A 25,323-nucleotide genomic window follows, 5' to 3' on the forward strand; every position below is an offset into this window, starting at 1 on the left:
GGCCACGCAATCGTGATCAAACGACCGAGATGATGGAGCAGAGTTAGGTGGGTTTTGGGCCAAAATGGAAGGGTGTTGGGCTGCAACACACACGAGGCCTTCTCGGTCCCTCGGTTAACCGTTGGAGTATCAAACGAAGTCCAAATGATAGGAAACTTGACAGGCGGTCTACCGGTAGTAAACCAAGGCTGCATGACAAGTCTCATTCCAATCCGGAAATGTTTAATGCCCACACACGAAAGAAAGGTAGAAATGACCACCGGAGGAGAACGAAGCGCCGGAATGCAAAGCGGACAACGGGGAAAATGCTCGGATGCATGAGGCGAACATGTATGCAAATGAAATGCGCATGAAGACATGATATGCAATGCATGACACACAAGCAATGACAAGGCAACAACAACGAATAACTGGAGGACACCTGGCACATCGGTCTCGGGGCGTTACACGATGGACCGATGATGAGGCTTCCAGAAGTCCATGGCGGCCGTTCGTCGTAGAAATCCGGCGGCTTCGCTGGCTCCGCCGGCTCCAGGCGACGCGGGCTCCCTCGCACCGGCGTCCACCGTCGCTCGCTCACCCGCGTCGGCGGTCGGGAAGGAGGTGAAGTCGGAGGGGGCGGAGCTCGATCCGGTTGGCCAGGAGCTGGGGAAGGAAGGGAGGCGGCTGATCCGGCGAAGATCGGCGGCGAGGAGGGGGGAGGTCGGGGGATCGAGGGGAGGAGGGGGCTGGGGCTCGGGATAGGGGATCAGGTGGATCCTGTCGGGGGGCCTCGGGATCCAGTGGATCCTGTTGGGCCGGCGGCAGTTCGGAAGTTCGGGAGGGCCCTCTCGGGCCTTATATAGGGGCTACTGTGATCCAAATAACTATTCTAATCCTGGGATTAGAATAGTGTTGTCCTATATATATATGTGTGTGTGTGATTGGTTCTACAAGAAATTCTATTTATATATATGCATAACATGTACAATATGTAGTATCGTAAAATACCAGCAAGAAAAAGAATTAAATGGAAAACACAAAATTAAAGGAAAAAAGAAATCATGAATCCAAAACACCCCAAACATTTTAGTACCGGTTGGTGTTACCAACCGGTACTAAAGGGCTCCCCGCCCCCGGCGCTGGCTCGTACCACGTGGTGGCCCTTTAGCGGCGGTTCGTGCGAAACCAGTACTAAAGGGGGGACCTTTAGTCCCCACCCTTTAGTGCCAGTTGCAGAACCGGCACTAAAGGCCCTTACGAACTGGGGCTATAGCCCGGTTCTGCACTAGTGTAAGGAAATATTTCTCGGTTATGGAGGTGATAAAAGAGTTCGTCATAAAGAGTTACGTCGATGCAAGATTTTGACACCGATCTAGATGACTCTAAGTCTCGATCTAGATGCATATTGAAAGTGGGAGCAATTAGCTAAAGTAGCTCCATGCAGAGTATTGTAGACATAGAAATTTACAAAATACATACGAATTTGAATGTTGCAGACTCGTAGACGAAACTTCTCTCACAAGCAAAACATGATCACTCTTTGGGTGTTAGTCACATTGCGATGTGAACTACATTATTGACTCTAGTTAACCCTTTGGGTATTAGTCACATGAAGATGTGAACTAATCACATAAGGATGTGAACTATTGGTGTGAAATCACATGACGATGTGAACTAGATTATTGACTCTAGTGCAAGTGGGAGACTGAAGGAAATATGCCCTAGAGGCAATAATAAAGTTGTTATTTATATTTCCTTATATCATGATAAATGTTTATTATTCATGCTAGAATTGTATTAACTGGAAACTTAGTACATGTGTGAATACATAGACAAACAGAGTGTCACTAGTATGCCTCTACTTGACTAGCTCGTTAATCAAAGATGGTTAAGTTTCCTAGCCATGGACATGTGTTGTCATTTGATGAACGGGCTCACATCATTAGAGAATGATGTGATGGACAAGACCCATCTATTATCTTAGCACTATGATCCTTTAGTTTACTGCTATTGCTTTCTCCATAACTTATACATTTTCCTATGACTATGAGATTATGCAACTCCTGAATACCGGAGGAACACTTAGTGTGCTATCAAACGTCACGACATAACTGGGTGATTATAAAGATGCTCTACAGGTGTCTCCGATGGTGTTTGTTGAGTTCGCATAGATCGAGATTAGGATTTGTCACTCCGATTGTCGAAGAGGTATCTATGGGCCCTCTCGGTAATGCACATCACTATAAGCCTTGCAAGCAATGGAACTAAAGAGTTAGTTACGGGATGATGCATTACGGAACGAGTAAAGAGACTTGCCGGTAACGAGATTGAACTAGGTATGAGGATACCGACGATCGAATCTCGGGCAAGTAACATACCGATGACAAAGGGAACAACGTATGTTGTTATGCGGTTTGACCGATAAAGATCTTCGTAGAATATGTAGGAGCCAATATGAGAATCCAGGTTCCACTATTGGTTATTGACCAGAGATTTATGTCGGTCATGTCTACATAGTTCTCGAACCCGTTGGGTCCGCACGCTTAACGTTCGATGATGATTTATATTATGAGTTGTGTGATTTGGTGTACCGAACATTGTTCAGAGTCCCGGATGAGATCACGGACATGATGAGCAGTCTCAAAATGGCCGAGAATAAAGATCTATATATTGGAAGGCTATATTCGGACATCGGAAAGGTTCCGAGTGATTCGGTTATTTTTTGGAGTACCGGGGAGTTACGGGAATTCGCCGGGGGAAGTAGTGGGCCTTAATGGGCCATACGAGAAAGGAGAGAAGGGCCTCAAGGGGTGGCCGCATGACCCCCCATGGGCTGGTATGAATTGGACTAGGGAGGGGGCGGCGCCCCCTCTTCCCTTCTCCCTCTCCTCTCCTTCCTTTTTCTCCTAATTAGACTAGGAAAGGGGGAAACCTACTCCTACTAGGAGTAGGAATCCCCCCTTTGGGCACGCCCCTTGTGGCCGGCCCTCCTCCTCCCCTCCTTTATATATAGGGGAGGGGGGCACCCCATAGACACACAAGTTGATTGTTTAGTCGTGTGTGGTGCCGCCCTCCACAGAATTCCACCTCGGTCATATCGTTGTAGTGCTTAGGCGAAGCCCTGCGTCGGTAACTTCATCATCACCGTCATCACGCCATCGTGCTGACGAAACAATCCCTCGGCCTCAACTGGATCAAGAGTACGAGGGACGTCACCGAGCTGAACGTGTGCAGATCGTGGAGGTGTCATGCGTTCGGTACTTGATCGGTTGGATCGCGAAGACATTCGACTACATCAACCGCTTCCGCTTTCGGTCTACGAGGGTACATAGACATACTCTCCCCTTCTCGTTGCTATGCATCTCCTAGATAGATCTTGCGTGATCGTAGGAAATTTTTTGAAATACTGCGTTCCCCAACAGAAGGGGTTCTTCATCATCCTTGCTGCCCCTCCGATGATGCATGAGTAGTTTACCACAGACCTACAGGTTCGTAGTTAGTAGCTAGATGGCTTCTTCTCTCTTTTTAATCTTCCATACAATGTTCTCCTCGATGTTCTTGGAGATCTATTTGGTGTAACTCTTTATTGCGGTGTGTTTGTTGGGATCCGATGAATTGTGAGTTTATGATCAGATCTATCCATAAATATTATTTGAGTCTTCTCTAAACTCTTTTATGCATGATTTTTATAGCCTCGTATTTCTTCTCTTATTTATTGGTTTGGTTTTGCCAACTAGATTGATTTATCTTGTCATGGGAAGATGTGCTTTGTGATGGGTTCGATCTTGCGGTGCTCAATCTCAGTGACAGAAAGAGACATGACACGCATGTATCGTTGCTATTAAGGGTAACAAGATGGGGTTTATTCATACATGAGTTTATCTTGTCTACATCATGTCACTGTTCTTATTGCATCACTCCATTTTTCCATGAACTTAATACACTAGATGCATGCTGCATAGCGGTCGATGTGTGGAGTAATAGTAGTAGATGCAGAATCATTTCAGCCTACTAATCTTGGACGTGATTCCTATATACATGATCATTGCCTTGGATATCGTCATAATTATTTGCTTTTCTATCAATTGCCCAACAACAATTTGTTTACCCACCCTATGCTATTTTCTCGAGAGAAGCCTCTAGTGAAAATATAGCCCCCGGGTCTATTTCCTATCATATATTAAAACAAAAAATACCTTGCTACAATTTTCTTTTATTTATTTTATTTTGTGTTTTAGTTAGATCTATTTATCAATTCTCATACAATTTAATCTATCTCAATACCGTTGAGGGATTGACAACCCCTTTACGCATTGGGTAGCAAGTATTTGTTGTTTGTGTGCATGTGTTGTTTACATAGTGTTGCTTGGTTCTCCTATTGGATTGATAACCTTGGTTTCATAACCGAGGGGAATACTTACCTCTGCTGTGCTGCATCATCCCCTCCTCTTCGGGGAAATACCAATGCAGATTACAAGTAGCACGGTGATCCGATGGACAAGGTCTTGAGGCCAGGGCTGGCTAGTGGCCACGTAAACGACTAACAACGACGGTAACTCAGGTAGAGCGTCGGAATATCACGATGGAGAAAGGGTGAAGAATCGAAGAGAAGGGGAGAGGTGCAGGCGATGTGGCAATCTTATCACATGCCTCTACGGTGCTGGGGAAGCAGGAGGTGGCACGAAGCAGCGAGCGCACACGCTTGGTGGTCGCCTCGCACGAGATTGAAGATGGTCCTGTCCCTTGTGGGCTGGGCTGGGAGGCTGGACTGCACAGTGTGGCCTAGTGCTACATTGAAGTTTCCTTTTATTATCCGTTTTAAATAAGTGGGTGTTGTTTTTAAATATTTTGGAGATTCCAAACAACACCAAGTATTTTGAGAATGTTCATGTGCCAAACTATGGACCATTCGAAGATCACATAATAATTTTCAATTTTTTTGTGGTTTTATTATTGCTTTTTAGAAATACAAACTAAATTAAAATACAATGTGGATTAAATTCAAAGCCCAAAAGTAATTCCTTTTAAATCCAAAAACTTAGGGTGGACCCACATATATACATACGAGTTCATGCCTAAACCTTGAGTTTTGAGAAGTGCATTTTGGGTACATTGAGCAAAGTTTGGGGGTTCCTGCCCTTTAACATCGTGGCTTTGGATTATCTCAATTTCAAGTTTTATTGGAATTAAACATGATGACATGCAATGTTTGGCTGCTAGGCTAATACATTATCATCAACTAGCTGTGACATGTTTATTTTTAATTTTAGTTCTCCTATTATTACTTTAAATATTTATATTCTGTTCTCACTAAAATATATTGCATAATATTTCGACAATGGATATCATCCGCTCCATCCGTTCACAAATATAAGATGTTTTGACTTCTTTTTTCTGAATCTACATAAATATGTTTAATACATTTGTTAACTCATTTCAGTTCGTATGTAGTTCATATTAAAATATCCGAAGCATCTTAAAATTTTGAAGGGAAGGAGTAGTTAGCTAAAGAAAGCTGTATGTGTCAAACCTTTTATCATTTTTTCTGCGCGTGAATCTTTTTTTTTTTATCAATTACGGTTGGGTAGTCACAAAACGTTTATCTCCATACTCCTCCCACAAGCAACTCCTGTATTAGGCTTTCTCGGCCTCCTGCCGGCAGCGGTGTCGATCTGCCTTGTACTGTCATGATGTTTGAGGAATAGAACAAAAGTTTGTCAAAAAGAAAAAGGACAGAATGTTTCCACGAGAAAAAAGCGGTATGTTCCTATACATTCCTGACCTCCATCGCACGGATGGAACAGAACAGCTTTGCTGAATAATCTTCGCTGGCACCGGAACCCTCTTCTTGCTAATAAGTCCCTCATCTCGAAAAAACCCACACAGCGGGCTAAGAAAAAGGGGGAAAACAGAGTTGAGGAAGAAACGAGCCATGGCGCAGCAGCTGCTGCTTCTCCTACCCGCGCCTTCGGGGACGTTCTCGAAGCCACTCCCTTCCCCTGCCCCCTCCATGCCCCGGCGCCATGTCCCCTCCATCTCCATCACACGCCGATTGGTGGCGGGAGTCGCCGCCGCCCGCCGCGACCTGCTCCGCTGCGGAATGCGGCGCTCAGGTGAGCCCTCCTCTTCTTCCTTGCTCCTAAGACGTAAGCAGATTGCAGCTGTGTGAATTGTTCTCTGAGTGTTTTTTTTCCTTTGTCTTTGGACATGTGATCAGATTTGGTGTCCGAATTGGAGCTCGCCAAGGACAAGAAGCAGCAGGGTGGTAGTGCCAATGCCATATTCTGGATCTTGCTGCTTAATTTTGGACTCTATGTTGCAGACCACTTGTTACAGGTACCATTGCAATCTCTTGGCTATTTCAATGTGCAGAAATCCATGTAGGCCCTCGAGTACTGGTGTTATATGCTAGTAGAACATCTGCATAAACCAGAGTGATGCGAGATGCACTGTACGAGTTGTTGAATTATGTATTTCAATCTAATTGGCCATAAATTTTCAAGTACTATGGCTGTTCAATTGCAAGAACACCCTGAAGAAATGAACAATGGCACAGAATGATGTGAACTTGTGATCATAATTTTTTATTCAATACTGAATTTATCTTCAAATTACCGAATTTATATCCCAAAAATTATGAACACGTGTCTACTATTTATATTACTATGTGAGGATATATTACTAGTTGGATGAAAACTGAGGACACATTTTTATTTGTTGATTTTTGTTACCTTTGCTTTGCATTTCAGATCCGGCAGATAAAGGCACTCTACCTGTACCATGCATTCCCGACTTGGTATCAGTTTGTGACATCAACGTTTTGCCATGCTAACTGGTCAGTTTAACTTGTTGCGGATTGCATTTTTGTATATATTTATAAATATGTTTCTTTCCATTTTAGTTCCCTCTGTAAATGCAAACAAATAGTAACTAACAAACTATTGTACTGATATATCAGTAACTGTAAGTGTTTAACATTCTTTCGGGGCAATGTATAATTTCCACTTATTCAGTTATCTGTAATCCATTACAGGAACCACCTTTCAAGCAATCTGTTCTTTGTGTACATTTTTGGTGAGTTTGGTACCTGAAGCAATGCTTTGCTTGATGCTTGTAGTTTTGTTAAAGGATGCCTAGTTATCATCTAAATATACAGGAAAGCTTGTAGAAGAGGAGGAAGGTAACTTCGCACTGTGGATGTCTTATATTTTGACTGGTGCTGGAGCAAACTTGATTTCATGGTTAGTTCTTCCAACGTCATCTGTGTCGCTTGGAGCATCTGGGGCTGTTTTTGGCCTTTTCACAATTAGTGTACTGGTAAAGGTGATTATACCTAATCTTGATCTGTTCCAGAGTACTTCTTTGGATGAGCACTAATCTCATATAACTTTTACCAATCTTTGTGTTGCTCCTTTATTGCAACAGATGTCCTGGGACTGGAGAAAGATTCTTGAGGTCCTTATCCTTGGTCAATTTGTTGTTGACAAGGTAAATATTACACTATCTTGTGGGGAATCCTCTATTTGTTGTTGCCTGACTCGACGTTTATTTGTTGAACATATCTTAGTTACAGCGATGAAATAAATACATCTGCAGGTGGGGTTGTTCACTGCCGCCTATTCATTGTATTACTCCCTAAATATTCATAGTTCCATTTCCCTTCAAGGGAAAACCTCTGAAAGAAGTTCCATATTGACCTTGGATTTTTACTGAAAAAAGAGATAGCGTCATGAACTATCACAAAATTACAATCCTTCAAATTCATCATACATTCACAATGTCACGAATCACTAGTTTACAGGACAAACCATCCAGGATTGATGTTCTCTTAAAAAAAGGATTGCCATGTTTTCCCGCCCATCATGACTAAAAATACTCAGATATATTTCTAGATAATGAAATGCTAGGATATTTGACAGTAGGGACTACAGGAATGATCGATTATAAGTTCATATGCAGATGAACTGATTCCTGAAGACTTCCTGAATTCTAAACAGGCGTTTGATGTTTACGTATTTATTTACTACTACCTCTGTACCAAAATATAAGACGTTTTTGTTGGCTAAACTAGCCTACAAAAACATCTTATATTTTGATATGGAGGGAGTATTTTGCTAATTTGTATACCAAAGGGGAGTCTTGGCGCAGCAGTAAGGTTGTTGCCTTGTGACCATGAGGTCACGGGTTTGAGTCCCGGAAAAGTGGTAGGACCCTGCGCAAGCGGGAGCTAGGTGCACTGGGCTGCCTTTTTTTTGGTATACCAAGCAGACACTCTTGATTAACCCCTGTTTTGCTCTTACAGGTCATGGAAGCTGCACGTGCAACTACCATAACAGGCGCCGCACTTCAAGTAAACAACATTGCCCATGTCTCGGGTGCTTTGATTGGTGCTGCGTTAGTATTTGTGATCAACAGAATCCCCTTATCATCTATTGATGATAACCCAAAGGCTTCAAAGGATAACAAGGACAAAAGAAGTTAATTTAAGCTAGAGCTGCCATGCTAACACACTATATCATTCATTACAATTTTTCTTCTTCAAATGGACTACTCATTGTGTCCACATTCATACGTAGTTCTGATTTCTGTTGGAAAAAAAAGGATAAAAGACAACATCCCATAGAGGTTCTACTGGAAATCATCACACTTGTAGTGTAAGGTTCATTTCTGTACCTTTGTAACAATGTCATGGAAAAGCTAAATTTTTTCTCGAGTCAGACTCGGTAGCAATCGGTAGCGATTCATGATTTATAGCTCACATCCAGTTGATTGATATGGAGCGTGTTTGGTTACATGCACCGTTTTTTTGCCTCCTTGCATCTGTGACCCATTTAGGTCTGGCTGAGTTTATGCAGGGTAAAAATCATGTTCTCCATGTTGTTTGGTAGGCTGCATATAGGATGATTAGGGAAGCAATTTTTTTTGCGGTGTTTGGTGGGTCCACTTAGCTGGGTTGATGCACTGTACGGTGTTTAGTTGCATACACTGAACATCATTAAGAGTTAACAATTACACATGACACACATCGTTATCCTAGAGCATCTCGGCGATTGCGGTGCATGGTGGCCGCGGCGCCGCGTCCAAAGTGATGAGCATGCAGTCGCAGGCGAGCATCCTGTCGGTGGCGCGTCAAACCAGTTGCGCGTTGTTGCCGTAGGGGGAGTCCACGAGGAGGGCGGGGTAGAGGTTGGGAGGAAAACTGTAGTGTGCGCGTGATGGCGGCGTTAGTGTACTAGGCCATGGGGCGAGGAGGCCGAGAGGAAAGACGCCGGTGGCAGCGGCGGTCATGACATGTCAGTCCTTATGGCAAGGTTGACGATGATCAATGAGAATAGAAAGAAACCACTCCAATTGTAAACCATCACATGAAACAGAAACGTACAACACGAAAGTCGTGTAAAATAATGAGATTGTTAAGGCATGAGAAACGAGAGGCGGTCGAACGAAGACCCAGGGCCACGCGGCATGCCCACACCCACCCCTAGGGCCCATGGGGCCACATGCAGTGTTGGGGAACGTTGTATGAAAAACGAAAAAAATTTACACACACGCAAGATCTATCCATAGAGATGCATAGCTACGAGAGGGGGAGAACATCTACATACCCTTGTAGATCGCTAAGCGGAAGCGTGTATCAACGCGGTTGATGTAGTCGTACAAATTCACATCCGTACCGATCAAGCACCGAACGCATGGCAACTCCGTGTTCAGCACACGTTCAGCTCGATGACATCCTCGCCTTCTCGATCCAGCAAGAGAGGCGAAGTAGTAGATGAGTTCCGGCAGCATGATGGCGTGGTGACGGTGGTGATGAAACTTTTCCGCAGGGCTTCGCTAAGCACAACGGTTTAGAAGTGGAGGACGAACTAGAGGGAGAGGGGGCGCCGGCACATGGCTTGGAAATCGTGATGTGTGACGTCCCCTCCCCTCCTCACACATATATAGGTGGAGGGGGAGGGGAGGCAGCCCTAGGGCGCGCCCCAAGGGGCCGGTGGCTGCCCTAGGCGCTTGCCCTGGCACCTCCCCCCTTTCCTTCCTATGGAGTGGAGGAGAAGGCAGGAGGGGGGCCGGCGGCGGCTGCCACTAGGGAGCATACCTTAGGCTGAAGGAAATATGCCCTAGAGGCAATAATAAAGTTATTATTTATTTCCTTATAATCATGATAAATGTTTATTATTCATGCTAGAATTGTATTAACCGGAAACATAATACATGTGTGAATACATAGACAAACAGAGTGTCACTAGTATGCCTCTACTTGACTAGCTCGTTAATCAAAGATGGTTATGTTTCCTAATCATGGACAAAGAGTTGTTATTTGATTAACGGGATCACATCATTAGGTGAATGATATGATTGACATGACCCATTCCATTAGCTTAGCACCCGATCGTTTAGTATGTTGCTTTTGCTTTCTTCATGACTTATACATGTTCCTGTAACTATGAGATTATGCAACTCCCGTTTACCGGAGGAACACTTTGGGTACTACCAAACGTCACAACGTAACTAGGTGATTATAAAGGAGTACTACAGGTGTCTCTAAAGGTACATGTTGGGTTGGCGTATTTCGAGATTAGGTTTTGTCACTCCGATTGTCGGAGAGGTATCTCTGGGCCCTCCGGTAATGCACATCACATAAGCCTTGCAAGCATTGCAACTAATGAGTTAGTTGCGGGATGATGTATTACAGAACGAGTAAAGAGACTTGCCGGTAACGAGATTGAACTAGGTATTGGATACTGACGATCGAATCTCGAGCAAGTAACATACCGATGACAAAGGGAACAACGTATGTTGTTATGCGGTCTGACCGATAAAGATCTTCGTAGAATATGTAGGAGCCAATATGGGCATCCAGGTCCCGCTATTGGTTATTGACCGGAGACGTGTCTCGGTCATGTCTACATTGTTCTCGAACCCGTAGGGTCCGCACGCTTAAGGTTACGATGACAGTTATATTATGAGTTTATGCATTTTGATGTACCGAAGGTTGTTCGGAGTCCCGGATGTGATCACGGACATGACGAGGAGTCTCGAAATGGTCGAGACGTAAAGATTGATATATTGGAAGCCTATGTTTGGATATCGGAAGTGTTCCGGGTGAAATCGGGATTTTACCGGAGTACCGGGAGGGTTACCGGAACCCCCCGGGAGCTATATGGGCCATAGTGGGCCTTAGTGGAAAAGAGAAGGGGCTGCCCTAGATGGGCTACGCGCCCCCCCTTCCCCTAGTCCTATTAGGACTAGGAGAGGTGGCCGGCCCCCTCCTCCTCTTTTCCCCCTCCGCGAATCCTATTCCGACTAGGATTGGGGGGGGGGGGAATCCTACTCCCAGAGGGAGTAGGACTCTCCTGCGCCCTCCTCCTTGGCCGGCCAGCCCTCCCCCTTGGATCCTTTATATACGGGGGCAGGGGGCACCCCTAGACACAGAAGTTGATCCACGTGATCTATTCCTTAGCCGTGTGCGGTGCCCCCAACCACCATATTCCTCGATAATACTGTAGCGGAGTTTAGGCGAAGCCCTGCTGCTATAGTGCATCAAGATCATCACCACGCCGTCGTGCTGACGGAACTCCTCCCCGACACTTTGCTGGATCGGAGTCCGGGGATCATCATCGAGCTGAACGTGTGCTCGAACTCGGAGGTGCCGTAGTTTCGGTGCTTGATCGGTTGGATCGTGAAGACGTACGACTACTTCCTCTATGTTGTGTCAATGCTTCCGCAGTCGGTCTGCGTGGGTACGTAGACAACACTCTCCCCTCTCATTGCTATGCATCACCATGATCTTGCGTGTGCGTAGGAAATTTTTTGAAATTACTACGAAACCCAACAGTGGCATCAGAGCCTAGGTTTTATATGTTGATGTTATATGCACGAGTAGAACACAAGTGAGTTGTGGGCGATATAAGTCATACTGCCTACCAGCATGTCATACTTTGGTTCGGTGGTATTGTTGGATGAAGCGGCCCAGACCGACATTATGCGTACGCTTACGCGAGACCGGTTCTCCCGACATGCTTTGCACAGAGGTGGCTTGCGGGTGGCAGTTTCTCCAACTTTAGTTGAACCAAGTGTGGCTACGCCCGGTCCTTGCGAAGGTTAAAACGGAGTCAAATTGACAAACTATCGTTGTGGTTTTGATGCGTAGGTGAGATTGGTTCTTACTTAAGCCCGTAGCAGCCACGTAAAACTTGCAACAACAAAGTAGAGGACGTCTAACTTGTTTTTGCAGGGCATGTTGTGATGTGATATGGTCAAAACGTGATGAGATATAAGTTGTTGTATGAGATGATCATGTTTTGTTAAATTTATCGGCAACTGGCAAAAGCCTTATGGTTGTCTCTTTATTGCATAAGATGCAAGCACCAAATAATTGCTTTACTTTATCGCTATGCGATAGCAATAGTTGGCGAGACGACCGTGTGACGACACATTGATATAGATCAAGATGATGGAGATCATGGTGTCATGCCGGTGACGATAGAGATCATGACAGTACTTTGGAGATGGAGATCAAAGGCGCAAGATGATGATGGCCATATCATGTCACATATTTTGAATGCATATGATGTTTATCTTTTATACATCTTATTTTGCTTAGTTTGACGGTAGCATTTTAAGATGATCTTTCACTAATTATCAAGAAGTGTTCTCCCTGAGTATGCACCGTTGCGAAAGTTCTTCGTGCTGAGACACCACGTGATGATCGGGTGTGATAGGCTCTACGTTCAAATACAACGGGTGCAAAACAGTTGCACACGCGGAATACTCAGGTTATACTTGACGAGCCAAGCATATACAGATATAGCCTCGGAACATGGAGACCGAAAGGTCGAGCGTGAATCATATAGTAGATATGATCAACATAACGATGTTCACCATTGAAAACTACTCCATCTCACGTGATGATCGGTTATGGTTTAGTTGATTTGGATCACGTAATCACTTAGAAGATTAGAGGGATGTCTATCTAAGTGGGAGTTCTTTAATTAATTTGATTAACTGAACTTAAATTTATCATGAACTTAGTCCTGGTAGTATTTTGCAAATTATGTTGTAAATCAATAGCTCGCGTTGTTGCTTCCCTGTGTTTATTTTGATATGTTCCTAGAGAAAATTGTGTTGAAAAATGTTAGTAGCAATGATGCGGATTGGATCCGTGATCTGAGGTTTATCCTCATTGCTGCACAGAAGAATTATGTCCTTGATGCACCGCTAGGTGACGGACCTATTGCAGGAGCAGATGCAGACGTTATGAACGTTTAGCTAGCTCAATATGATGACTACTTGATAGTTTAGTGCACCATGCTTAATGGCTTAGAATCGGGACTTCAAAGATGTTTTGAACGTCATGGAGCATATGAGATGTTCCAGGAGTTGAAGTTAATATTTCAAGCAAATACCCGAGTTGAGAGATATGAAGTCTCCAACAAGTTCTATAGCTAAAAGATGGAGGAGAATCGCTCAACTAGTGAGCATGTGCTCAGATTGTCTGAGTACTACAATCGCTTGAATCAAGTGGGAGTTAATCTTCCAGATAAGATAGTGATTGACAGAATTCTCTAGTCACCATCACCAAGTTAGTAGAACTTCGTGATGAACTATGATATGCAAGGGATAACGGAAACGATTCCCAAGCTCTTCGTAATGCAAAAATTGACGAAGGTAGAAATCGAGAAAAACATCAAGTGTTGATGGTAGACAAGACCACTAGTTTCAAGAAAAGGGCAGAGGGAAGAAGGGGAACTTCAAGAAGAACAGCAAGCAAGTTGTTGCTCAAGTGAAGAAGCCCAAGTCTGGTCCTAAGCCTGAGACTAAGTGTTTCTACTGCAAAGGGACTGGTCACTGGAAGCGGAGCTACCCCAAGTGATTGGCGGATAAGAAGGATGGCAAAGTGAACATAAGTATATTTGATATACATGTTATTGATGTGTACTTTACTAGTGTTTATAGCAACCCCTCAGTATTTGATACTAGTTTAGTTGCTAAGATTAGTAACTCGAAACAGGAGTTGCAGAATAAACAGAGACTAGTTAAGGGTGAAGTGACGATGTGTGTTGGAAGTAGTTCCAAGATTGATGTGATCATCATCGCACACTCCCCTATACTTTCGGGATTAGTGTTGAACCTAAATAAGTGTTATTTGATTTTTGTGTTGAGCATGAATATGATTTGATCATGTTTATTGCAATACGGTTATTCATTAAAGTCAGAGAATAATTGTTGTTCTGTTTACATGAATAAAACCTTCGATGGTCATACACCCAATGAAACAAGTTCATTGGATCTCGATCGTAGTGATACACATATTCATAATATTGAAACCAAAAGATGCGAAGTTAATAATGATAGTGCAACTTATTTGTGGCACTGTCATTTAGGTCATATTGGTGTAAAGCGCATGAAGAAACTCCATGCTGATGGGATTTTGGAATCACTTGATTATGAATCACTTGATGCTTGCGAACCATGCCTCATGGGCAAGATGACTAAGACTCCGTTCTCCGGAGCGAGCAACTGACTTATTGGAAATAATACATACTGATGTATGCGGTCCGATGAGTGTTAAGGCTCACGGCAAGTATCGTTATTTTCTGAACTTCACAGATGATTTGAGCAGATATGGGTATATCTACTTGATGAAACATAAGTCTGAAACATTTGAAAAGTTCAAAGAATTTCAGAGTGAAGTGGAAAATCATCGTGACAAGAAAATAAAGTTTCTACGATCTGATCGCGGAGAAAAATATTTGAGTTACGAGTTTGGTCTTCAGTTAAAACAATGTGAAATAGTTTCACTACTCACACCACCTGGAACACCACAGCATAATGGTGTGTCCGAACATCATAACCATACTTTATTAGATATGGTGCGATCTATGATGTCTCTTACCGATCTACCACTATCGTTTTGGGGTTATGCATTAAAGACAGCTGCATTCACGTTTAAAAGGGCACCATCTAAGTCCGTTGAGACGACACAATCTGAACTGTGGTTTGGCAAAAAACCAAAGTTGTCGTTTCTTAAAGTTTGGGACTGCGATGCTTATGTGAAAAAGTTTCAACATGATAAGCTCGAACCCAAATCGGAGAAGTAAATCTTCATAGGATATCCAAAGGAAACTATTGGATACACCTTCTATCATATATCCGAAGGCAAGACTTTTGTTGCTAAATTCGGAGTCTTTCTAGAGAAGAAGTTTCTCTCGAAAGAAGTGAGTGGGAGGAAAGTAGAACTTGATGAGGTAACTGTACCTGCTCCCTTATTGGAAAGTAGTTCATCACAGAAATCTGTTCCTGTGACTACTACACCAATTAGTGAGGAAGCTAATGATGATGATCATGTAACTTCAGATCAAGTTACTACCAAATCTCGTAGGTAAACCAGAGTGAGATCCGCACCAGAGTGGTACAGTAATCCTGTTCTGGAAGTCATGTTACTAGACCATGACGAACTTGCGAACTATGAGGAAGCGATGATGAGCCCAGATTCCGCGAAATGGTTTGAGGCCATGAAATCTGAGATATGATCCATGTATGAGAACAAAGTATGGACTTTGATGGATTTGCCCGATGATCGGCAAGCCATAGAAAATAAATGGATCTTCAAGAGGAAGACGGACGCTGATAGTAGTATTACTATCTACAAAGCTAGAATTGTCGCAAAAGGTTTTCGACAAGTTCAAGGCGTTGACTACGATGAGATTTTCTCACTCGTATCTATACTTAAGTCTGTTTGAATCATGTTAGCAATTGCCGCATTTTATGAAACCTGGCAAATGGATAAACAAAACTGCATTCCTTAATAGATTTATTAAAGAAGAGTTGTATATGATACAACCAGAAGGTTTTGTCGATCCTAAAGGTGTTAACTAAATATGCAAGCTCCAGCGATCCATCTATGGACTGGTGCAAGAATCTCGGAGTTGGAATATACGCTTTGATAAGTTGATCAAAGCATATAGTTTTATACAGACTTGCGGTGAAGCCTGTATTTACAAGAAAGTGAGTGGGAGCACTACAACATTTCTGATAAGTATATGTGAATGACATATTGTTGATCGGAAATAATGTAGAATTATTCTGCAAAGCATAAAGGAGTGTTTGAAAGGAGTTTTTCAAAGAAAGACCTCGGTGAAGCTGCTTACATATTGAGTATCAAGATCTATAGAGATAGATCAAGACACTTGATAAGTTTTTTCAATGAGTACATACCTTGACAAGATTTTGAAGTAGTTCAAAATGGAGCAGTCAATGAAAAAGTTTCTTGCCTGTGTTACAAGGTGTGAAGTTGAGTAAGACTCAAAGCCCGACCACGGCAGAAGATAGAAAGAGAATGAAAGTCATTCCCTATGCCTCAGCCATAGGTTCTATAAAGTATGCCATGATGTGTACCAGATCTATTGTATACCCTACACTGTATTAAGCAAGGGAGTACAATAGTGATCTAAGAATAGATCACTTGACAGCGGTCAAAATTATCCTTAGTGGAATAAGGAAATATTTCTCAATTATGGAGGTGACAAAAAGGTTCGTCGTAAAAAGTTACGTCGATGCAAGTTTTTGACACAGATCTGGATGACTCTAAGTCTCGATCTAGATACATATTGAAAGTGGGAGAAATAAGCTAGAGTAGCTCCGTGCAGAGCATTGTTGACATAGAAATTCGCAAAATACTTACGGATCTGAATGTGACAGACCCGTTGACTAAAATTATCTCACAAGCAAAACATGATCACACCTTAGTACTCTTTGGATGTTAATCACATAGCGATGTGAACTAGATTATTGACTCTAGTAAACCCTTTGGGTGTTTATCACATATCGATGTGAACTATGGGTGTTAATCACATGGTGATGTGAACTATTGCTGTTAAATCACATGGCGATGTGAACTAGATTATTGACTCTAGTGCAAGTGGGAGACTGAAGGAAATATGCCCTAGAGGCAATAATAAAGTTATTATTTATTTCCTTATAATCATGATAAATGTTTATTATTCATGCTAGAATTGTATTAACCGGAAACATAATACATGTGTGAATACATAGACAAACAGAGTGTCACTAGTATGCCTCTACTTGACTAGCTCGTTAATCAAAGATGGTTATGTTTCCTAATCATGGACAAAGAGTTGTTATTTGATTAACGGGATCACATCATTAGGTGAATGATATGATTGACATGACCCATTCCATTAGCTTAGCACCCGATCGTTTAGTATGTTGCTTTTGCTTTCTTCATGACTTATACATGTTCCTGTAACTATGAGATTATGCAACTCCCGTTTACCGGAGGAACACTTTGGGTACTACCAAACGTCACAACGTAACTGGGTGATTATAAAGGAGTACTACAGGTGTCTCTAAAGGTACATGTTGGGTTGGCGTATTTCGAGATTAGGTTTTGTCACTCCGATTGTCGGAGAGGTATCTCTGGGCCCTCCGGTAATGCACATCACATAAGCCTTGCAAGCATTGCAACTAATGAGTTAGTTGCGGGATGATGTATTACAGAACGAGTAAAGAGACTTGCCGGTAACGAGATTGAACTAGGTATTGGATACTGACGATCGAATCTCGAGCAAGTAACATACCGATGACAAAGGGAACAACGTATGTTGTTATGCGGTCTGACCGATAAAGATCTTCGTAGAATATGTAGGAGCCAATATGGGCATCCAGGTCCCGCTATTGGTTATTGACCGGAGACGTGTCTCGGTCATGTCTACATTGTTCTCGAACCCGTAGGGTCCGCACGCTTAAGGTTACGATGACAGTTATATTATGAGTTTATGCATTTTGATGTACCGAAGGTTGTTCGGAGTCCCGGATGTGATCACGGACATGACGAGGAGTCTCGAAATGGTCGAGACGTAAAGATTGATATATTGGAATCCTATGTTTGGATATCGGAAGTGTTCCGGGTGAAATCGGGATTTTACCAGAGTACCGGGAGGGTTACCGGAACCCCCCGGGAGCTATATGGGCCATAGTGGGCCTTAGTGGAAAAGAGAAGGGGCTGCCCTAGATGGGCTACGCGCCCCCCCTTCCCCTAGTCCTATTAGGACTAGGAGAGGTGGCCGGCCCCCTCCTCCTCTTTTCCCCCTCCGCGAATCCTATTCCGACTAGGATTGGGGGGGGGGGGAATCCTACTCCCAGAGGGAGTAGGACTCTCCTGCGCCCTCCTCCTTGGCCGGCCAGCCCTCCCCCTTGGATCCTTTATATACAGGGGCAGGGGGCACCCCTAGACACAGAAGTTGATCCACGTGATCTATTCCTTAGCCGTGTGCGGTGCCCCCAGCCACCATATTCCTCGATAATACTGTAGCGGAGTTTAGGCGAAGCCCTGCTGCTATAGTGCATCAAGATCATCACCACGCCGTCGTGCTGACGGAACTCCTCCCCGACACTTTGCTGGATCGGAGTCCGGGGATCGTCATCGAGCTGAACGTGTGCTCGAACTCGGAGGTGCCGTAGTTTTGGTGCTTGATCGGTTGGATCGTGAAGACGTACGACTACTTCCTCTACGTTGTGTCAACGCTTCCGCAGTCGGTCTGCGTGGGTACGTAGACAACACTCTCCCCTCTCATTGCTATGCATCACCATGATCTTGCGTGTGTGTAGGAATTTTTTTGAAATTACTACGAAACCCAACATAGGCGCCCCCTCTTTCCTTCCCTAGGGCCGACGGCCATGAGGTGGGGGCACGCCAGCCCCATGTGGGCTAGTGTGCCCTCCCTCGTTGGACCGTTTGGCCCAATAAGCTCCTGTGGCCTTCCGGAACTCCTTTCGGTAATCTGATAATACTTCGGTGCATTCTGAAACCCTTCAGGAGACCAAATACTATCATCCTATATATCAATCTTTACCTTCGGACCATTTCGGAGCTCCTCGTCATGTCTATGATCTCATCCGGGACTCCGAACAATATTCAGTCACCAACATACATAACTCATATAATACTATATCGTCAGCGAATGTTAAGCGTGCGGACCCTATGGCTTCGAGAATGATGACATGACCGAGACGCTTCTCCAGTCAATAACCAATAGCGGGATCTGGATGCCCATATTGGTTCCTCCATATTCTACGAAGATCTTTATCGATCGGACCTTTATGACAACATATGCAACTCCCTTTGTCCGTCGGTATGTTACTTGCCCGAGATTCAATCGTCGGTATCTCCATACCTAGTTCAATCTCGTTGCCGGCAAGTCTCTTTACTCGTTCCGTAATACATCATCTTGTAACCAACTCTTTAGTCACTTCGCTTGCAAGCTTCTTGTGATGTTGTGTTATCGAGAGGGCCCAGAGATACCTCTCCGCCATACGGAGTGACAAATCCCAATCTCGATTCACGCCAACTCAATGGACACCTTCGGAGATACCTGTAGAGCACCTTTATGATCACCCAGTTACAAAGTGATGTTTGATAGCACACAAGGTATTCCTCTGCTATCCGGGAGTTGCATGATCTCATGGTTGAAGGAATATGTATTTGACATTAAGAAAGCAGTAGCAATAAACTGAACGATCATATGCTAAGCTAACGGATGGGTCTTGTCCATCACATCATTCTCCTAATGATGTGATCCTGTTATCAAATGACAACTCAGGTCTATGGTCAGGAAAACTTAACCATCTTTTGATCAACGAGCTAGTCTAGTAGAGGCTTACTAGGGACTTGGTATTTGCTTATGTATTCACACATGTATTTAAGTTTCCGATCAATATAATTATAGCATGAATAATAAACCTTTATCATGATTAAGGAAATATAAAAATAACCACTTTATTATTGCCTCTAGGGCATATTTCCAACATGCAGCCCTCTGGCCTATGTCGGTAACCTCCGGAACCTTCTGGACTTAAAATTTTTGCTGGGATTTTTTTGGTTTTTTAATCTAATAAATTTTATTTTTGTGCAAAGTCCAAAAACAACAACTGGCAATGGGCACTAAATTAATAGTTTAGTCGGTAAAAGTAAATATAAATTGGTGTCAAAACTATGCCAAAGTGATATACATATAGCATGAAATAATCAAAAACTATAGATACGTTTGAGACGGATCATGACGCTGCCGACGTCGCTCTCCAGGGCCATCAACCTTCACGGGGACCAACTCCTTCGAGAAGGAGGAGATCGCCATTTCCTCTGGCAACAAGGAGGAGCAAGAGCCACAACAGCCGCACCTCCTAGCAGATGTGGCAGCAATGGATGAGGATTACTAGGCACAAATGGAGATCCTGATTGAGTGGTCGCTTAGGTATTGCAGTCCGGCGCTTCCCTCACATGGCCACCATGCTAAGGTGGAGCCTGCGTCGCCACTGCTTCGGTGCCTCAAGCTGGAACCAGTGTCCCCTTCCCCCGTGTAACCACCCCGAACATTCCTTCGCCGCATAAAGGAGGAGGTGCCCCCAGAATTAGGAAGGTGCACAGGTGATACGTCTTCATCGTATCTATAATTTTTTTGATTGTTTCATGCCAATATTTTACAACTTTCATATACTTTTGGCAAATTTTTATACTATTTTTGGGACTAACATATTGATCCAGTGCCCAGTGCTAGTTTCTGTTTGTTGCATGTTTTTTGTTTCGCAAAGTATCCATACCAAACGAATTCCAAACGTGATAAAAACGTAAGTATGTTTTTTGGAATATATGTGATTTTGGGGAATTGGAATCAACGCAAGACGATGCCCGACGGGCCCACAAGCCCTAGGGGCGCGCCCCTACCCTGGGCGCGCCTGGGAGGCTTGTGGCCACCCCGTAAGGCAGTTGGTGCCCTTCTTTAGCCGCAAGAAAGATAATATCTGGATAAAAATCATGTTAAAATTTTAGCCCAATTGGAGTTACAGATCTCCAGGAATTTAAGAAACGGTGAAAGGCTAGAAAATATAACGCAGAAACAGAGAGACGGATCCAATCTCGGAGGGGCTCTCGCCCCTCCGCCGCCATGGAGGCCAAGGACCAGAGGGGAAACCCTCCTCCCATCTAGGGGGAGGTCAAGGAAGAAGGAGGAGGAGGGTGTCTCTCTCCCCTCTCTCCCGGTGGCGCCGGAACGCCGCCGCGGCAATCATCGTGTGACGACGATCTACTCCAACAACTCCGTCATCTTCACCAACACCTCCATCACCTTCCCCCATCTATATTCAGCGGTCCACTCACCCACAACCCGTTGTACCCTCTACTTGAACATGGTGCTTTATGCTTCATATTATTATCCAATGATGTGTTGCCATCCTATGATGCTTGAGTAGATTTTTGTGCTCCTATCGGTGATTGGTGAATTGCTATGATTGGTTTAATTTGCTTGTGGTTATGTTGCTGTTCTTTGGTGCCCATCATATGAGCGCGCGTGTGGATCACACCATAGGGTTAGTTGTATGTTGATAGGACTATGTATTGGAGGGCAAGGGTGATAGCAGCTTCAGCCTACATAGAAATTGATGCATACAAGATTGAAGGGGGACCAATATATCTTAATGCTATGGTTGGGTTTTACCTTAATGAACATTAGTAGTTACAGATGCTTGCTAATAGTTCCAATCATAAGTGCATAGAATTCCAAGTAAGGGATGACATGTTAGCAGTGGCCTCTCCCACATAAAACTTGCTATAGGTCTAGTAACGTAGTCAATTGCTTAGGGACAATTCCGAAACTCCTACCACCACTTTTCCACACTCGCTATACTAACTTAATTGTTTATTTATCTAAACAGCCCTATTTTCTATTTACGTGCTCTTTATTATCTTGCAAACCTATCCTACAACACCTACAAAGTACTTCTAGTTTCATACTTGTTCTAGCTAAAGCGAATGTTAAGTGTGCGTTGTATCGGTAGTCGATAGAACTTGAGGGAATATTTGTTCTACCTTTAGCTCCTCGTTGGGTTCGACACTCTTACTTATTGAAAGAGGGTACAACTGATCCCCTATGCTTGTGGGTTATCAAGACCTTTTTCTGGCGCCATTGCCGGGGAGCAATAGCGTGGGGTGAATATTCTCGTGTGTGCTTGTTCGCTTTATCGCTAAATAGATTTTATTTGTTGTTTTAAGTTCTTCTCCATCTATAGTTATGGATATGAAACACGAAATACCAAAAACATTAGGTGTACTTGCTACTTATGGAGATGGGGAATGAGGGAGTCCTGGATTAGGGGGTCTCCGGACAGCCGGGCTATATCCTTTGGCCGGACTGTTGGACTATGAAGATACAAGATTGAAGACTTCGTCCCGTGTCCGGATGGGACTTTCCTTGGCGTGGAAGGCAAGCTTGGCAATACGTATATGTAAATATACTCCCTTGTAACCGACTCTGTGTAACCCTAGCCCCCTCCGGTGTCTATATAAACTGGAGGGTTTAGTCCGTCGGACAACAGACAATCATACCATAGGCTAGCTTCTAGGGTTTAGCCTCTACAATCTCGTGGTAGATCAACTCTTGTAATACTCATACCATCAATATCAATCAAGCAGGACGTAGGATATTACCTCCATCAAGAGGGCCCGAACCTGGGTAATATCGTGTCCCCCGCCTCCTATTACCATCCGCCTTAGACGCACAGTTCGGGACCCCCTACCCGAGATCCGCCGGTTTTGACACCGACATTGGTGCTTTCATTGAGAGTTCCACTGTGCCTCACTGTAAGGCTCGATTGCCCCTTCGATCATTGGTAACGATGCGGTCCAGGGTGAGGTTTTCCTCCCCGGACAGACCTTCACATTCGGCGGCTTCACACTGCAGGCCAATTCGCTTGGCCATCTGGAGCAGATCGAGAGCTACGCCCCTGGCCATCAGGTCAGGTTCGGAAACTTAAACTACACTGCCGACATCCGCGGAGACTTGATCTTCTACGGATTCGAGCCCATGTCAGGTGCGCCACAAAATCACGACGAGCATGACGTAATTCTGCCATCGGACAGTGTTCGGGAGATTGTATCTGCAACTACTCCGGCCTTCAATCCGGAGCAAATTGCGCCATCCGAGGATGGAGGGATAGACCCCGCCATGGAGGCCGCACTCTCAGTGGTGATGGAGCCGGATACTGACTTCACCCCTTACGAGAGCCGTGTTGCCAAACCACTGGATTCGTATCTGGCCACGGACTCCGAGCCGCCTGCATCCGTGCCTATCGAATCCGATTGGGCGCCGATCATGGAGTTCACCTCCGTGGATATCTTTCAGCACTCGCCTTTTGGCGATGTGCTAAATTCATTAAGGTCTCTCTCCTTGTCAGGAGAACCTTGGCCGAACTATGCCCGGCTAGAATGGGATGCAGACGACGAAGAAATTCGCTGCCCACCCACCACCCACTTAGTAGCCACTGTCGACGATTTAACCGACAGGCTCGACTTCGACTCCGAAGACATCGACGGTATGGACGACGATGCAGGAGACGAATAGGAACCACCGCCCACAGGGCATTGGACTGCCTCCTCGTCATATGATATATACATGGTGGACACCCCCAAAGAAGGCAATGGCGACGAGACAGTGGAGGATGGCCCCTCCAAGAAGCAACCCAAGCGCCGACGTCAGCGGCGCCGCTCTAAGTCCCGCCATAGCAAAAGTAGTGATACCGGCACAAGAGACAATAACACTCCGGATAGTGCCGAAGACAACAACAATCGCCTCCAGCATGATGTAGAGCGGGAGGGTGAACAAGCTAGCCCTCCAGAGCAGGCAACAGATGGAGAATCGGAGGAGGACAATTACATGCCTCTCTCCGAAGACAAGGTGAGCCTCGGCGATGAAGAATTTATCGTGCCTGAGGATCTCGTCAAGCAGGAGCGCTTCAAGCGCCGGCTTATGGACACAACACATAGCTTGAAGAAAAAGCAACAATAGCTTCAAGCTGATCAAGACTTGCTAGCAGACAGATGGACCAAAGTCCTTGCGGCCGAGGAATACGAACTCGAGCGCCCCTCCAACAGTTACCCAAAGCGCAGGTTGCTACCTCACCTCGAGGAGGAAGCATTGAAACCCGCATCACCAGCGTATGATGCAGCTGACGGACCACCTTGTGGCCAAGATAGAAAGGCATTTCAGCCAGAAGTCAAGCCCGCACCCCATCGCCAATCAAACAAAAATATCAAGGCCCGGGGCAACACGCGGGACCTGTGAGACGTATTGGAAAACAAGGCAAAACATGCAAGATTGATCTACGGATCACGGGGGCGCGCACCAATACGCGGCGGTGATCATCACGCCGGATACACTATAAGCAAACCCGGCCGAGCCGAACATGGCAGACAAGACTCGTATGAACCGCATCGCGATATAGCCCGGCGCAGAGGCGCCGCACACCCCTTATGCTTCACTGATGAAGTAATGGATCACAAATTCCCAGAAGGGTTTAAACCCATAAACATCGAATCATACGATGGTACTACAGACCCCGCGATATGGATAGAAGACTTCTTCCTCCACATTCACATGTCCCGCGGGGATGACCTACATGCCATCAAGTATCTCCCACTAAAACTCAAAGGGCCGGCTCGGCATTGGCTCAATAGCTTGCCGGAAAACTCCATAGGAAGTTGGGAGAACCTGGCAGAGGCATTCCTGGACAATTTCCAGGGCACTTATGTGCGACCGCCGGACGCTGACGATTTAAGTCATATGACTCAGCAGCCAGGGGAATCGGCTAGGAAATTCTAGACCCGGTTCCTAACCAAGATGAACCAAATTGTCGACTGTCCGGATGCAGAGGCCTTAGCGGCATTTAAGCACAATATCCGTGACGAATGGCTCGCCCGGCACCTCGGCCAAGAGAAGCCAAAATCCATGGCAGCCCTCACGACACTTATGACCCACTTTTGTGTGGGCGAAGATAGCTGGTTGGCTTGTAGTACCAATACATCAAGCAAACCTGGCATATTAGAAGCCAGTGATAGCAACGGCAAACCACGACGCAACAAACACAAGCGCCGCAAATATGGTGAAAACGCCAAAAATACGACAGTTAATGCCGGGTTCAGGGGCTCAAAGTCCAGCCAGCGGAAAGGGCCACCCAAAAATACAAATCCGGGTCCATCCAGTCTGGACCGCATACTCGCCCGCCAATGCCAAATTCATGGCACCCCAGAAACGCCAGCCACCCATACCAACAGAGAATGCTGGGTCTTCAAACAAGCCGGCAAGGCAGGCGCCAAAGACGTAGAGGGGTCTCAAAGCGATGATAGCGATGAAGAGCCCAGATCACCGAACACAGGAGGACAAAAGAAATCCCCCCCATATTCAATCGGTGAATGTGGTAAATACCACCCAAATTGCCAACTTGGACCAGATATGCACCCTTAGGGATGGCGGCTCAATGGAACTAGCCGTC

General features: G+C 44.8%; 1 protein-coding gene across 1 annotated transcript; it reads left to right on the plus strand.

Moving 5' to 3' along the window:
- Positions 1-5,789: 5,789 nt before the first annotated feature.
- Positions 5,790-8,699, plus strand: LOC125553271 (Rhomboid-related intramembrane serine protease family protein). The gene is made up of 7 exons (XM_048717084.2): positions 5,790-6,095; positions 6,200-6,318; positions 6,732-6,817; positions 7,016-7,056; positions 7,139-7,305; positions 7,408-7,470; positions 8,285-8,699. The coding sequence occupies exons 1-7, from the start codon at positions 5,915-5,917 to the stop codon at positions 8,462-8,464; spliced, it is 837 nt and encodes a 278-aa protein (XP_048573041.2). The 5' UTR covers positions 5,790-5,914; the 3' UTR covers positions 8,465-8,699.
- Positions 8,700-25,323: the final 16,624 nt, after the last annotated feature.

The sequence above is a fragment of the Triticum urartu genome, chromosome 1A (genome assembly GCF_056163025.1).
Source record: "Triticum urartu cultivar PI428250 chromosome 1A, HENAU_Tu73, whole genome shotgun sequence".
NCBI lineage: Eukaryota > Viridiplantae > Streptophyta > Magnoliopsida > Poales > Poaceae > Triticum > Triticum urartu.